At 41.6% G+C, this 14,137-nt stretch overlaps 1 protein-coding gene across 1 annotated transcript; it reads left to right on the top strand.

Annotated features, from left to right (window-relative positions):
* The first annotated feature begins 3,852 nt into the window (after positions 1-3,852).
* On the top strand, positions 3,853-10,212 carry Commd2 (COMM domain containing 2). The gene is made up of 5 exons (XM_075950634.1): positions 3,853-3,978; positions 4,059-4,136; positions 4,987-5,069; positions 6,669-6,842; positions 8,587-10,212. Exons 1-5 carry the CDS (start codon positions 3,912-3,914, stop codon positions 8,782-8,784), a joined length of 600 nt encoding a protein of 199 aa, XP_075806749.1. The 5' UTR covers positions 3,853-3,911; the 3' UTR covers positions 8,785-10,212.
* The last annotated feature ends 3,925 nt before the right edge of the window (positions 10,213-14,137 follow it).

Below are 14,137 nucleotides of genomic sequence, written 5' to 3'. Positions count from 1 at the left end.
CTCACAACCTCTCATCTCCTAGTCTTATCTCTAGTCAGTTCCTGATCCAGTCAAGTGGATGCCCAAGGTTAGCCATCAGGAATACGGATGTCCAAATGGCACTTAAACCCTTAGTGGACAATGCTTTAAAGGGAGGTACTGTTCTTATGGCAAATTTTCAGGACCCTCCTCCCGGCCCAGTCTCAGAAAGAACTCAAGGGTAAACAAACAAACAAACAAACGCTGACACCAGAAGATGCCTGGGGGGCTGGAAACTAAGAAAGATATAGGAATGGAGCTATAATCTTTACTGTATTTCTTTACCTTTTATTCTGGGTTTGTTTTATTGTTCTGGAGTTTAAAAGTCATATAAATGGGAAAATAGTAAGATGACTTTTAAATAAAATATATATTTTTAGCAAGGTCCCTGTGAGAATTACTGAATACCCCCAGACATCATTTTAACTTCTGCTGGAACATCTCTTGCTAGTATTTTTTTTTTCAAACTGAAGTAAAGCTTGTATAAAATAGACCTCAAGGATATTACACTAACACATAGTGGTTTTAAGAGGTGTACGTCTGTGTGGACAGTAGGCCCCGGTATACATGTAGAATTATTGAAGAAACTAGGAAGCTTCTTCAAGCTGCTGGATAAATCTCAACTATTAAAAGACAGTGCTGTTGTGACATCAGATTCTAGGAAGATTTGAAAAACATTTGTAATACTATTGTTCATGTGGGCTCTGATGTTTTGTGATTAATTTCCATTGCCCTTTTTGTTGGGGCTTAGTCTGGTTTTATGAGACATAGTGTAATTTGTAGTCCTGGCTGGCCTGGAACTAATTTTATAGTCCAAGTCCATCTAAAACTTGTGGCAATCTTCCTGCCTCAGCCTCACAAGTGCTAGGAATTACAGGCACCAACTGACACATGCCATCCAGCACTAGGGTTTTTTTAAATTACTTCCTGAGCAGTTAGAATTCTGTTTATAGATTTTTTAATATTATTTATTGTAAAGCACATACTGACTCCCTAGAACTCATGAACTCTTCCAACAACCAAGACCTGGAGCTACTCTTTGGTTCTTTTTTTAAAAAAAATAATTTTTAATACATTAGAAAAGAATGTGAGAGAGAAAGGGGTGGGAGGAGAGGGAGAATGTGTTTATGTGTATGTGAACACAGGTGCCACAGTGTGCTCTGAGAACTTAGAGAAAAACATATAAGAGTCAGGTTTTTTTTTTCTTGTGGATCACAGGAATTGAATTCAGGTCTTCATGTTTTGCAGCAATCTTCTTTTACCTACTGAGCCATATCACTCAGCCGTTCTGTTTGGTTCTTCTATCCCTCCTCAGTTGCTGAGAAACCAGCCATTTTACCATTCTTGCCTCTCAGCTCTCCATCTTCCGCTGTCAAGCATCAGACCGCTCTGTCACCTCTGTAGCCTGGTGTGCTGGCCGCTCAGTTGTGACAGTTGTTGCTTTTACCGCTGTCGCTGCTTTACTGTGTCTGCTTCTCCACCTCCGGAGAAAAGCCTTTTATTGGTTCTAAAGTTGCAGCAGCAAGAATGCAGTGCAAGGGGAGCGATCCCTCCCGGCTCACCAACTGAGCAGCCAGCTTCTAAATCCAAAGAACTGGTGTTGCACCGATCGCAGCAAAACCTCACACATAAATGAAGGTATGTTTGCTCAGCATCTTCCCTTTTATGCAAAGCATAGCAGTCCTTTGGCTGGGTCACCAGGGGAAGTGTTTCCTTTCTGACCTAAATAGAAATGCTTACAGGCTCTCCTTGGGTTCACAAAAGGCTTGCGATAGCACAAAGTCTTAGACAAAGAGTTTAAAACCACCCTGGTTAAGGTTGCACCTTATAAAACCAATGCAAGCACCTGTGTGGTTTCCTCTAGGTGTTTATGGAGGGTACAAAGCAGTCAGTGGTTGTGTAAGGATAGTCCAGCTAGCTGTTGACTGGCCATCCTTTTGCTCAAAGCACAAAAACAGAAAGGGATAGACTAGCAGCTGCCACCTAGGAAGTGAAACTTCCCATTCCCCGATGTTTCTACTCAATACTGAACAATGAACAGCAGAAGGCTATTGTACAAAAACTTAAATTTTTATCATTAAATTAATGATGTTTTTAATAGCACTTTAATAATTCTTAACATCTGACCACTAAAAAGTAGTGGGTCTTCCTCATTTGTCCCTCAAAGAGACATCAGTGGAGCAAACAGTTGTAATTAGATGTAAAGGATATGGTAGAAACAGGGAGGCTTAATCTGTGTGGATGGCAGATTAAGAAAAGGCTTCTCTAGTTGAGGATGATAAAAGCACCTGGCTAGCATTTAAGAGGTATTGGGTTAAATCCCTAGTCTTCTAGATAAAAAGATAGTAATGAATTCTCTCTCCCCTGTTTCTTTCTCTCCTTCCCCACTTTTTCCCTCCTTCTTTTTCCTCCTACCGTAGGAGAAAGATTTGGAGAGTCACTATCAATTGCCATTCTATAGTCTTTTATATATGAACCAAAGCAAAAAAAGTGACCAAATTCTTACACATCGTTAAAAGATAAAAATAATGGAGCCGGGCTGTGGTGGTGCATGCCTTTAATCCCAGCACCTGGGAGGCAGAGGAAGGAGGATCTTTGTGAGTTTGAGGCCAGTCTGGTCTACAAGAGCTAGTTCCAGGACAGCTAGAGCTGTTACACAGAAAAACCCTGTCTCGAAAAAAAAAAAAAAAGTTCTGAATCGTACAAACATCTGTTATTGTCATCATTATTATCATCATCATAATTTAGATTCATACGTAAAACTTTGTACAGTGCTGAAGACGTAATTAGTGGTAGAGTACACATTTACCATGAAGAAAACCCGGGTTTGATCTCCAGCACCCCAAACATGCCAAACAATCAAAATTGCCGGGGAGATGGCAAGCTTGATGACCCGAGTTCCATCCTGTGATACCACAGTGGAGAGGAGGAGATACTATTGCTGAATGTTGGCCCCTGACCTTCACACATTCGGGCTCACATACATCATACACACATGTAATAATAATTATCATAGATATGTCAATATATTAGCATATATATGCTAAATGTTACAAATGTTAAACATGAAGCCCGTTGTGCATGCAGAAAAATGTGGCTTGGAGAAGACAGGTGAGGCCTCTAACAATCTCCTTCAAGTTTTGACATAAAATCTTCTGCTTTGGTTTCTTCCTTTTTAAAAGGGTGGCCATGGTTATTGAAACTACAACATGAGATAAACCACATACAAAAGTTGTGTGCAGACAAATAAAGTCTCTGTTGCTCCACTCATTGTATCCTTATATGAAAGTGGTATTGGATCTACATAACGAGTTTCTTATGAAGTGTGACACTGATTAACAAATGTTGGTTATTGATATTATTAACCTACGCCCCACATGGAGCCTAGAGCAGTGCACCTAGTAAGCACATATTATAGTTTTTTAAAAATTTTACTTTGTGTGCATAAGTATATATGCTTGCATGTACCTACGTACAGTACGTACGTGCCTGATGCTCATGGAGTTCACAAGGGGGCGTTGTATTCCCTACAACTAGAACTAGTCATGGTTGTGAGACATCATTTGAGTACGGTACTGAACCTGGGTTCTCTGCAAGAGCAACAAGGGTTCTTAATCATTGAACCATCTCTCCAGTCCCACATGTTATACTTTTGCAGGATGATTTATGAATGGAAGATTTGGGCCTTTTTACTCAGCCGCGCCCCAGCGCCCCCTCCATTCCAACCCCGTGAGCCCTGAGATTCAGTGCCGGTTGGACCGCCAGACACCGGAACCCAAAGCATGGGCAGTGCAGCGCCGCCCGAGCTTCTTTTTCCCTGCACAGAGGCAGGAAGTAGCGAGGGCGGGGCCGGCGCTGAATGTCGGAGGCAGGAGGAGGCCTTCTCTGCTAAAATGCTGCTCGATTTGTCCGAGGAGCATAAGGAGCATCTGGCCTTCCTACCGCAAGTGGATAGCGCAGGTAAGGGAGTGCGGGATGCATGCGGCGGGGACAGCCCTGAGTCCAGCCCGACACTTACAGCCTCCTGACTTCCGTTGCAGTGGTCGCCGAGTTCGGGAGGATAGCGGTGGAGTTCCTCCGACGGGGATCTAACCCGAAGATCTACGAAGGCGCCGCCAGTAAGAAAGGGAGGAGACAGGCTCTGTCTGTTGAACTGGAAAGTGCTATCCAATCCCTTTTGCTCAATCCGGCAGGGACCTTAGCAAGACCTAGGGTCTTGTACCCATTGCATAGCCGTTAACCAGGGCGCAACCTCTGCAAGTAATTGAGATTTTAAAGCTCACAAACGAACAATAAATAAATAAATAAATAAATAAATAAATAAATAAATAAATAAATAAGTGCCTTCGTATTTTAAATAAATACAGTGCCACCTGCTTAGTAAATACTGCACGCTCATGAAGTGGAACTGTCAGATTCGCTGAGCACTTCATTCAAGGATTCAGTTAGCGTTTACTGCTGCCCTCAAGCCGCTGTTATGGAAGACGGAGGGGGGGGGGTGTGGTTAAGAACATCCCTGTTGGGGGCTGGAGAGATGGCTCAGTGGTTAAGAGCATTGTTTGCTCTTCCAAAGGTCCTGAGTTCAATTCCCAGCAACCACATGGTGGCTCACAACCATCTGTAATGAGGTCTGGCGCCCTCTTCTGGCCTGTAGGCATACAGACAGAACATTGTATACTAAATAAATAAATAAATATTAAAAAAAAAAAAAAGAACATCCCTGTTGAGTTCCTTTTCTGCCTGGCTTGAAGGGGCTGTGTGTCCCTGTTCACAGGTCTGTATTTCGTTATGGGTGGTTGGAGAGAAATACCGAAGGCATCTGTTAGTGGGGTGGGTTGAGAAGGAACAGGAATCTCTGTTTAACTCACTTTTCATTAAGCTGTTTGAAAACTTAGGGTAATTAAACGTGTTTTTTGTCTGTTTTCAAACAAAAAGATAATCTTTTCATTTTTTTTCTTTTTTCCTTAGGGAAACTCAATGTGAGTAGTGACACTATCCAGCATGGTGTGGAAGGATTGACATATCTTCTTACTGAGAGCTCCAAGCTCATGGTAAGGCTTCTGAGAATGGTATTGTATTACCCAGATCCTTTCACACAGGCACCTGTTATAAATTAGTAACTCATAATCGGATTTCTGCAGTATACCTAAACGGTAGTGTTAAGAGCATTATCTAATAAGAATGCCTCTTGCTGCCGGGCGGTGGTGGCGCACGCCTTTAATCCCAGCACTTGGGAGGCAGAGACAGGTGGATCTCTGTGAGTTCGAGACCAGCCTGGTCTACAAGAGCTAGTTCCAGGACAGGCTCCAAAACCACAGAGAAACCCTGTCTCGAAAAACCAAAAAAAAAAAAAGAATGCCTCTTGCTAATATAAATTAGTAACTCATAATCTAATTTCTGCAGTATACCTAAATGGTAGTGTTAAGGGCATTATCTAATATAAATACCTCTTGCTAGTATAAATTGTAAAATTCTGTATCATATGCCACCATGTGTGTATCCGAGGAGAGAGGAGAATGAAATATTGCATTTCTTTATGTATCAGCAGTCAGTATTTGGCTTGATAGAAAAATAGTCAATAAAATTCTCTGTCTTAATTGTATTTTTTTTTTTTGCCCTCTCATCCCATTTATTAAAGAAACAGTAAGAAAAGAGACAATGCAGGAAAAACACCAACCATCCTTCACATCAGGCCGAACGAAGCACATTGATTCCCCCTTTCATCCCTCCACCCTCAACTATCCCTCAGTTCCCACCCACATCAGTTTAAGTACCAGTGGAGAGGGAGCTGGATGATCGGAGGAGCCTTAAGTCTGGCACCTAAATCTGCAGGCCCAGTCAGGCAGAAATGTGTGGGTCTGTGACGTGAGTGTCCACCTCCCCGTTCTGTGTTCAGGCCCCCCAGGGAAAGGTCTGGCAGTAGAACACGACCAGGTCCAGGGTGATCAGGTCAGAGTTACTGAAGCATGGTCCGCTCACCAATGCAGCATGATCAGACAGCAAGTGAGCTAATTCTCCTGTGGTGAGCGGGGGAATTAGGACCTGCAGGCCAGTGTATCCCTGAGGAAAAGTCCACAAGAACAATTCAAGAAACTAGTAAGAAACAAGGGGCAGAAAGCTGTGGGACAACAACGCAGCAGGCGTCCAGAAGGCCAGAGATGCTTTTTCTTGAGGTCAGGATCATTCGATCTGCCATAGTCCGTGTCTCACAAATAATAGTTTGCCTTCAGTCAAGAGAAAAAGCAGAGGAAAAAGAAGGCTCATTTGAACTTGAGCCCAGTTCTTCAGACTGTAGCTCCAGATCTACTCTTATCTAAGGGACAGTCCCAGCCCAGAACCACCGTGTTTGAAAAACAAAGTGGCTCTGGAAGAAAAATGGTATTTAAGGGGGTAACATTCCATCTGGGTACAATGCATCCATGGGACCCCAGGTCTGGGGAAAGCAGCTGGATCTAAACCAGGGAGGCTGCCTCTTTTTGTATTTTAATGAGGTTATTTTGTATGTTAGTAACTTGGATTTTGGATGGTGGTCAGTGATTGTCTTTAACTGTAAGGAATGTTGTAGACAGAATGTTTGTGTTTAGAAATATCTAACATTTACTAGACAAAGGTAAATCCCAGTGATCTGTTGAACTCAATTTTATCTTTAGATTTCTGAACTGGATTTTCAAGACTCTGTTTTTGTCCTGGGATTCTCCGAAGAACTGAATAGATTATTGCTTCAGCTTTACCTAGACAACAGAAAGGAGATCAGAACTATTCTGAATGAGTTGGCACCTCGTCTTCCCAGTTACCATAGTCTTGAATGGCGACTAGATGTACAAGTACGGCTTTTAAAATATAACCTGGCATAGACTAGAATTATTTATATGCTCTGTTATTTACCTACTTAACCAAACTCTGGTTTGAAAAAATGTTTATATTTTAATGGTCATTTTTGGGTCATTTCACAGATAGCTCATTTCCTTTTACTTCTAATATAATTTACTAAGTTTAATTTGCAAAGGTTTTTAATTTGTTTTTATTATGTCTTTATTAGTGTATGTGCATGGCACTGTGTAGAGGTCAGAGGACAACTTTTGTTGTCCTGAGGGACTGAATTCAGGTTATTAGGCATAGCAGAAAGTGCCCCAGGCCACTGAACCATCCCAGAGGCCCCAATTTGTAAAGTTTTAAAGAAATCATTTTAAGAAAAGATGATTTAAAAAACAGTTGTTTGTGGGGTTTTGTTTTTGTTTTTGGCAATGCCTTTTTTTCTTCAGTCATTTCTCCGGAACATGAAACCCACAAAGGAAAGTGTCCAGTTCTCTGCACTCAGTGAGTTACTACATAGTCACATATGCGTGACTGATGGAGGAAGGTCATTGGCTAATAAAGGAACTGCCTTGGCCCATTTTATTGGTTAGAACATAGGTAGGTGGAGTAAACAGAACAGAATGCTGGGAGGAAGAGGAAGTGAGTTCAGACTCCACAGCTCTCCTCTCGGGAGCAGACGCCTCAGCGAGACGCCATGCTCCCAGCTCCCAGGAAGATACACGCAATGAAGCTCCAACCCAGGATGGACCTAGGCTAGAATCTCCTTGGTAAGCGCACCTAGCTGTGCTACATAGAATATTAGAAATGGGCTAGTCCAGGTGCGAGAGTTAGCCTAGAAGAGGCTAGATAGAAATGGGCCAAGCAGAGATTAAAAGAATACAGTTTCCGTGTAATTATTTCGGGGCATAAACTAGCCGAACAAGCGGCTGGGGTGTTGGGGACACAGCCCCGCCGCTCATATTACTACACGTGACCATGACCAGCGCCCCACAAACATCTTTCTTACCTCTTACCAGTGCTCGTTTCCTCCTTCCCAAAGGTACCCAGCATCCTAAGATAGGACACCGATTTTCCTTCTAACCCCATTTAGCTGTGTTCACGTGCAGGGGTTGAGGCGACACTCTTCTGTAGGCTGTAAGAGAGTAAAATGGGTTACAGAAATTTGGTGAGAGTTTAGATATAACGTAGCAGACACTGGGAAACCATGTAGATCTTGGATAAACATGTAAAATTGAAGCAGTTGTTTAAGAAAACTAATTTGGCATCATTAGGTGAATCAGAAAAATGGGAATTTAGAAGTGTAAAGAATGTAAGCCTTTATAATCTTTTTCTCCTTTCTATATGGTATGCCATTTCTGTCTTACTATCTCCTTCCTGTATTATATTACCTTTTTTAATTGAAGTGTATTTATTTATTCATTTATTTGTTTTGTTTCTGGGGGCGGGGTTTTTCTGTACAGCCCTGACTGTACTGAAATTCTCACTCTGCAGACCAGGCAGATCCACCTGCCTCTGCCTCCCAAGTGATGGGATTAAAGGCGTGCACTTTTTATCCTGTTTAAGGAATTTTTTCATACCATGAGGTTTCATTTACAGTACCAGGTTTTTTTTCTTTGCAAAAGTTTTAAAGTTTACTTTTCATTTTAAAGTTTGTGATTCATCTCATTTTATTTTTAACCTGGTACAGTGTAATTTAGAAGTTACCTGTGCAGCATACTTACTAAAGAATACTGCTCTTTCTGTGTCTCCAAGCTTGCAAGCAGAAGTCTCCGGCAACAGATTAAACCAGCAGTGACTCTAAAGCTGCACCTTGATCAGAATGGCGACCACAGCACCCATCTTCTGCAGACAGACCCAGCTACCCTGCTCCATTTGGTTCAGCAGCTGGAGCAAGCGTTGGAGGAAATGAAGACAAGCCACTGCAGGAGAGTAGTCCGCAGCATCAAGTAGCTCCGAGGTGCAGGTGGCGACCCAGTGATGGCTGTAGTACATCTGGATTTCATGGACTTTATTTTCTGGTTCAGGATGTTGAATTCTTGATTGAAAGTACAGTTCCTTTCTGGTGCTAAATGCAGTCAGCTTCTTCACAAATTGAGAAGTATTTTGTATTTTAAGTGTGTAAGTAGAATGGACTTAACTAAAACGAATCTATACTGATCATGTCTTCTGTGTATATGTGATTCTCCTGGAATATCATTCATGTCTTCTGTGTGTACGTGATTCTCCTGAAATATTGTTCATGTCTTCTGTGTATATGTGATTCTCCTGGAATATTGTTCATGTCTTCTGTGTATACGTGATTCTCCTGAAATATTGTTCATGTCTTCTGTGTATATGTGATTCTCCTGGAATATCGTTCATGTCTTCTGTGTGTACGTGATTCTCCTGGAATATTGTTCATGTCTTCTGTGTATATGTGATTCTCCTGGAATATTGTTCATGTCTTCTGTGTATACGTGATTCTCCTGAAATATTGTTCATGTCTTCTGTGTATATGTGATTCTCCTGGAATACTGTTCATGTCTTCTGTGTACACGTGATTCTCCTGGAATACTGTTTATGTCTTCTGTGTATATGTGACTCTCGTGGAATACTGTTCATGTATTCCATGTACATGGGACTCAACTCTCCTGGCTTGGATATTTTTTTGTCTGTTTTATTTTCTTTTTCCTTGATAAAATTTGAAAATAAGATTCACTGTTAGTTAGAACTATTTCTAGACAGTTTAGTATCTTTTACTTCTAAAAGCACTGTACGATTATAACCATAGAAAAAGATAAATAGGACTTTTTACAAGATTGTGTATATTATTACAGGTAGCTTGTATATTCTTGTTTGTATATGAAGATGGCAAATTGCAATGATACCATATTGCTTACATTTGAGTTACTGATATACAAATTTCTGTGGTCCTATCATGCATTTTATCAGGAACTAGGGCTGGGCGGTGGTGGCGCACACCTTTAATCCCAGCACTTGGGAGGCAAAGGCAGGCGGATCTCTGTGAGTTCGAGGCCAGCCTGGGCTACAAGAGCTAGTTCCAGGACAGACTTCAAAGCTACAGAGAAACCCTGTCTCAAAAAAAAAACAAAACAAAACAAAAAAAGTATCAGGAACTAATTTCCCACGTTCCCAAAGCAATTAAAAGACACGTCATCATTTACATTTATAAATAATGAATAGCGAGGCGGTAGTGGCGCACGCCTTTAATCCCAGCACTTGGGGGGCAGAGTCAGGCAAATTTCTGTGAGTTCAATGACAGCCTGGTCTACAGAGCGAGTTCCAGGACAGACTCCAAAGCTACTGAGAAACCCTGTCTCGAAAAACAAAAAATTAAATAAGTAAATATGAATGAATGAATAAAGAAGAAAGAAAGAATATGAGTGGTATGATTGGTTCTTTTTTTTAATTTTGTGTGTATAGGTATTTTGCCTACATGTATGTCTGTGCCCCATGAGTGTTCAGTGCCCCCAGAGGCCAGAAGAGGGTATTGGATCCCATGGAACTAGACTTAGAAAAGGTTGTGAGCTTCCATTGGGTGCTAAGGCTCAAACCCAGGTCCTCTAGAATAGCAGTCAGTGCTCTTAAAAGTTGAACCATCTCTCCAGTCCCAGAACAGTTTTTTTATAATATTTAGTGTGTATGTGTGTGTGTGTGTGTGTGTGTGTGTGTGTGTGTGTGTGTGTGTAGTTCTCTCCCACCCTGTGGGGCTTGGGAATAGAACTCGGGTCATCAGGCTTGTTGACAAATCGTTTTTACCCACTGAGTCATCTCAAGTGTATAAACATACTTTTTAATTACTCTGAGAACTCAGTTAAAGAAATTGTCATATTAACAAACCCACAAACTCATAAAACCATGAGTTAGCAGTGCGTGTCGCTGGGCTAACGTTAGCCTACCTGCCAAGCTTTGCGACAGCTCTATGAGGCTTGCTCGTCCCCACCAATATTGAGCCATTAGCACGTGTCCTTCCAAGCAACCTTTCTTCCACCTCTTGGGCCATTACTCTTAGCTCAATCACAAGATGAAAGCAACTGGGCAGAGTCCTACATGCCTGTAATTCTAATGCCTGGGAGTTGGATTTCAGTGAGTTCCAGGCCAGCTTGGTCAACATAACAGGATCTAGAAGTTTGTAACTGAGCTATCTCCCCAGCCCCTTTCATGTTTTACTTTAATACTGTCTGAACATTTTATTATTATCTTATGTGTCTGGATGTTTCACTTGCATGTTTATCTGTGCAGGGTGTGTGAACATTGTCTGTGAAGCGCAGAAGAGTGCATCGGATCACAGTATTACATTGGGGGGCTGGGGAGGTTGCTCAGTTGGTAAAGTGCCTCCCATGTAAGCAGGACTACCCTAGACTGAATCCCCAGCACCCACATGAAAAGTTGGGCATTGCATCATATGGTTGTCAACCTAGCCTTTGGTTGGGGGAGGCAAAGACAGGTCGCTCCCTAAAGGTTGTTGTCCAACCAGCCCAGCTAAACCGGTAAGCTTCACTTTCAATGAGAGACCTGCCTTAAAAAATAAGGGTGAAGAGCAACTAAGGAAAGACACTTGACATCAGCATAGACATATACACACAAGTCCATACATGTACACCCACACACAAAAAGTAGCAAATAAAGTTTAGGATCAACAACCATATTTCTGCGTGTGGACTAAATGGAACTATGTATATATAATATTTAGCATGGTGCCAGGCTTTCTTTTAAGATTTATTTTAGCCAAGTGGTGGTAGTGCACGCCTTTAATTCCAGCACATGGGAGGCAGAGGCTGGCAGATCTCTGAGTTTAAGGCTAGCCTGATCTACAGAGTAAGTTACAGGACAGGCAGGTCTACACTGAGAAACCCTGTCTCAGAAAAAAAAAAAGCTAAGTCAAAATGAATCAAGACAAAAAAAATCACCTAAAAGTTGATTAAAATCATTAACCTATTAAATATCTATGCACATATAGATATAAATATAAACCCATTATGTTTTTGAAACTTTTAAAAAAATCATGTATTTATTTTTGTTTTATGTGCATTGGTGTGTTTTGCCTGCATGCATGCCTGTGTGAGGATGCCAGATCCCCTGGAACTAGAGTTCAGACATTTGTTAGCTGTCGTGGGGGTGCTGGAAACTGAACCTGGGTCCTCTGGAAGAGCAGCCAGTGCTCTTAACCACTGAGCCATCTCTCTAGATCCCAGTACCAGGCTCTTAAAAATATTCAATAAATCTTTACCATTATCTAACAGTGGAGACTAAGGGTCTCGTTATTTTATATTTTGCATTATACTCAATATACTCTAAGAACCTGAGCAATGTGCTAACTCTGGTAGTAACATTATGAGTATTTTTTCTTAATTTCTATTGTGAGTTTGGATGACTTGCAGAATGGTGATGGAAAAGCAGGGTCAGAGACTGTATTTACATAATATATATATATTAGACAAGCTGAATAAACCTGTTATTCTTCATCTTTACAAGATATCATGAAGACAATGATACACTTTTTACACTAGCATGTGTATTTAATGATATTTATATTTGTTGACTGATTTGTTTGATTTTCTGAGACAGGATCTCACTGTGTTACTAAGTGGCCTTCACACTCTTTTTTCCTGCCTCAGTCTCCTGAGTACTGATTGTATATTCATCAGATAACTGATATGATATGCCAGATAACTCCATCTGAATCTTCTTTTTTTAAAAAAGATTTATTTATTTATTATGTATACAGTGTTCTGTCTGTCTGCTTGCTGTCCAGAAGAGGGCACCAGATCTCATTACAGATGGCTGTGAGCCACCATGTGGTTGCTGGGAATTGAACTCAGGACCTCTGGAAGAGCAGTCAGTGCTCTTAACCGCTGAGCCATCTCTCCAGCCTCCTCCATCCGAATCTTCTTGACAGCAATCCATCCAGTCTGCAGGCCATACAGGGCCTATAGGCCAGTTTTATTTTTTTAAATAGACCTTCAAGTACAAAGGAATGACAGGAATAAAAATTCTTACACTAATTAATACACTCTAAAATTGGTTTTTAGACGGGTGTATTGGCAACCACCTTCAATCCCAGCACTTGGGAAGCAGAGGCAGACAGATCTCTGAGTTCGAAGCCAGCCTGGTCTATAGAGTGACTTCCAGGATAGCCAGGGATACACAGAGAAACCCTGTCCTGAAAAAATAAACTGGGTTTTCACTTAGATTGTTGCCATTCTAAACCCAAACAACTCTTGACAAGATGGATTATTTGTCTAATTTTAATGTAAATCATGGTTTTTAATCCTTATAAATATTGCTAACTACATGGCTGTCGAACTGACAGCTTATGCTCTTTGCTTGAACTTGAATTTAATTCTCTGAATTTTAGTGGCAAAAGATCAAGTATAGAGGGTAAGTGTACCCCGAGTAGATGTGTGTTGTCGACATCGGCGTGGCAATGCCAAGAACATGCCTCAGCCCCATGGAAATGGCAAAGCTTTCCCAGGTCAGGCTCAAGGGGATGGCAAAGCCCTCCTATGGTCTGTGTGTGGATGATGATAGTGTACGCAGGAAATGTCCACCATCGCTTGCTCCCCTCAGCTGTTCATGGCCTGGAGACTGCTTCCCCGTAGAGCCTGCTCCCACTGACATTAGCTAAACTGCCTCTTAGTTATGTAGTGTGTGATAACCCCGCCTTCTTGTTTATATCTTTAATAAGCCCCTTCCTTGTTCAGCTGATGGGACAAGCCCACCTCCCTGTTCAGCTGGAACTCAATAAACACACCGCTCTTCCGGGGTATTGTCGTGTCTCCATTTGAGAGCCCAGGCCACCCAATCCCAGGTTTCTGTGTCAATGTCTCTGTCATTTCTTTAGTGCCTTAATTCCCTCATAGACGGTAGTCAGGGTTCTGGGACCAAAGCCATCGGAGACTAAGGTAGACTATAGTAGATTATACTGTCTTTTCATTTTCATTTTTCATAGAAGAGTTTGCCCGGCAAGCAGGTAAAAGGAGAAACAATGGAACCAGCCACATGAAGTTTATACCTCTTTTTCCCCATTCTTTATTTTCTTAAAGGTATAATCCACTTATTTATGGTATGCACACACGGAAAAAAAAAACCGTAGAGTGATATGAAACCTTTCTAGCTCCTTCTTAGGCACACAGAGGGTTCAATTTTGTTAAATATTTATGACATTCTTGGAGGGGTCCTTGTGTGTGGAATGAAGGGTAAAGTCTTACTTTTCCGGTTTAGTACGCTCAGCTCATTCCACTCTGCAGGGCTGTTTCGCCTAAGTTCCTTAGGCTGCGGAACAGACTTCCCCAAGTGCTGC

This window comes from Microtus pennsylvanicus, chromosome 16, assembly GCF_037038515.1.
Source record: "Microtus pennsylvanicus isolate mMicPen1 chromosome 16, mMicPen1.hap1, whole genome shotgun sequence".
NCBI classification, from domain to species: domain Eukaryota; kingdom Metazoa; phylum Chordata; class Mammalia; order Rodentia; family Cricetidae; genus Microtus; species Microtus pennsylvanicus.
This window is presented reverse-complemented; position numbering and strand designations above follow the sequence as displayed.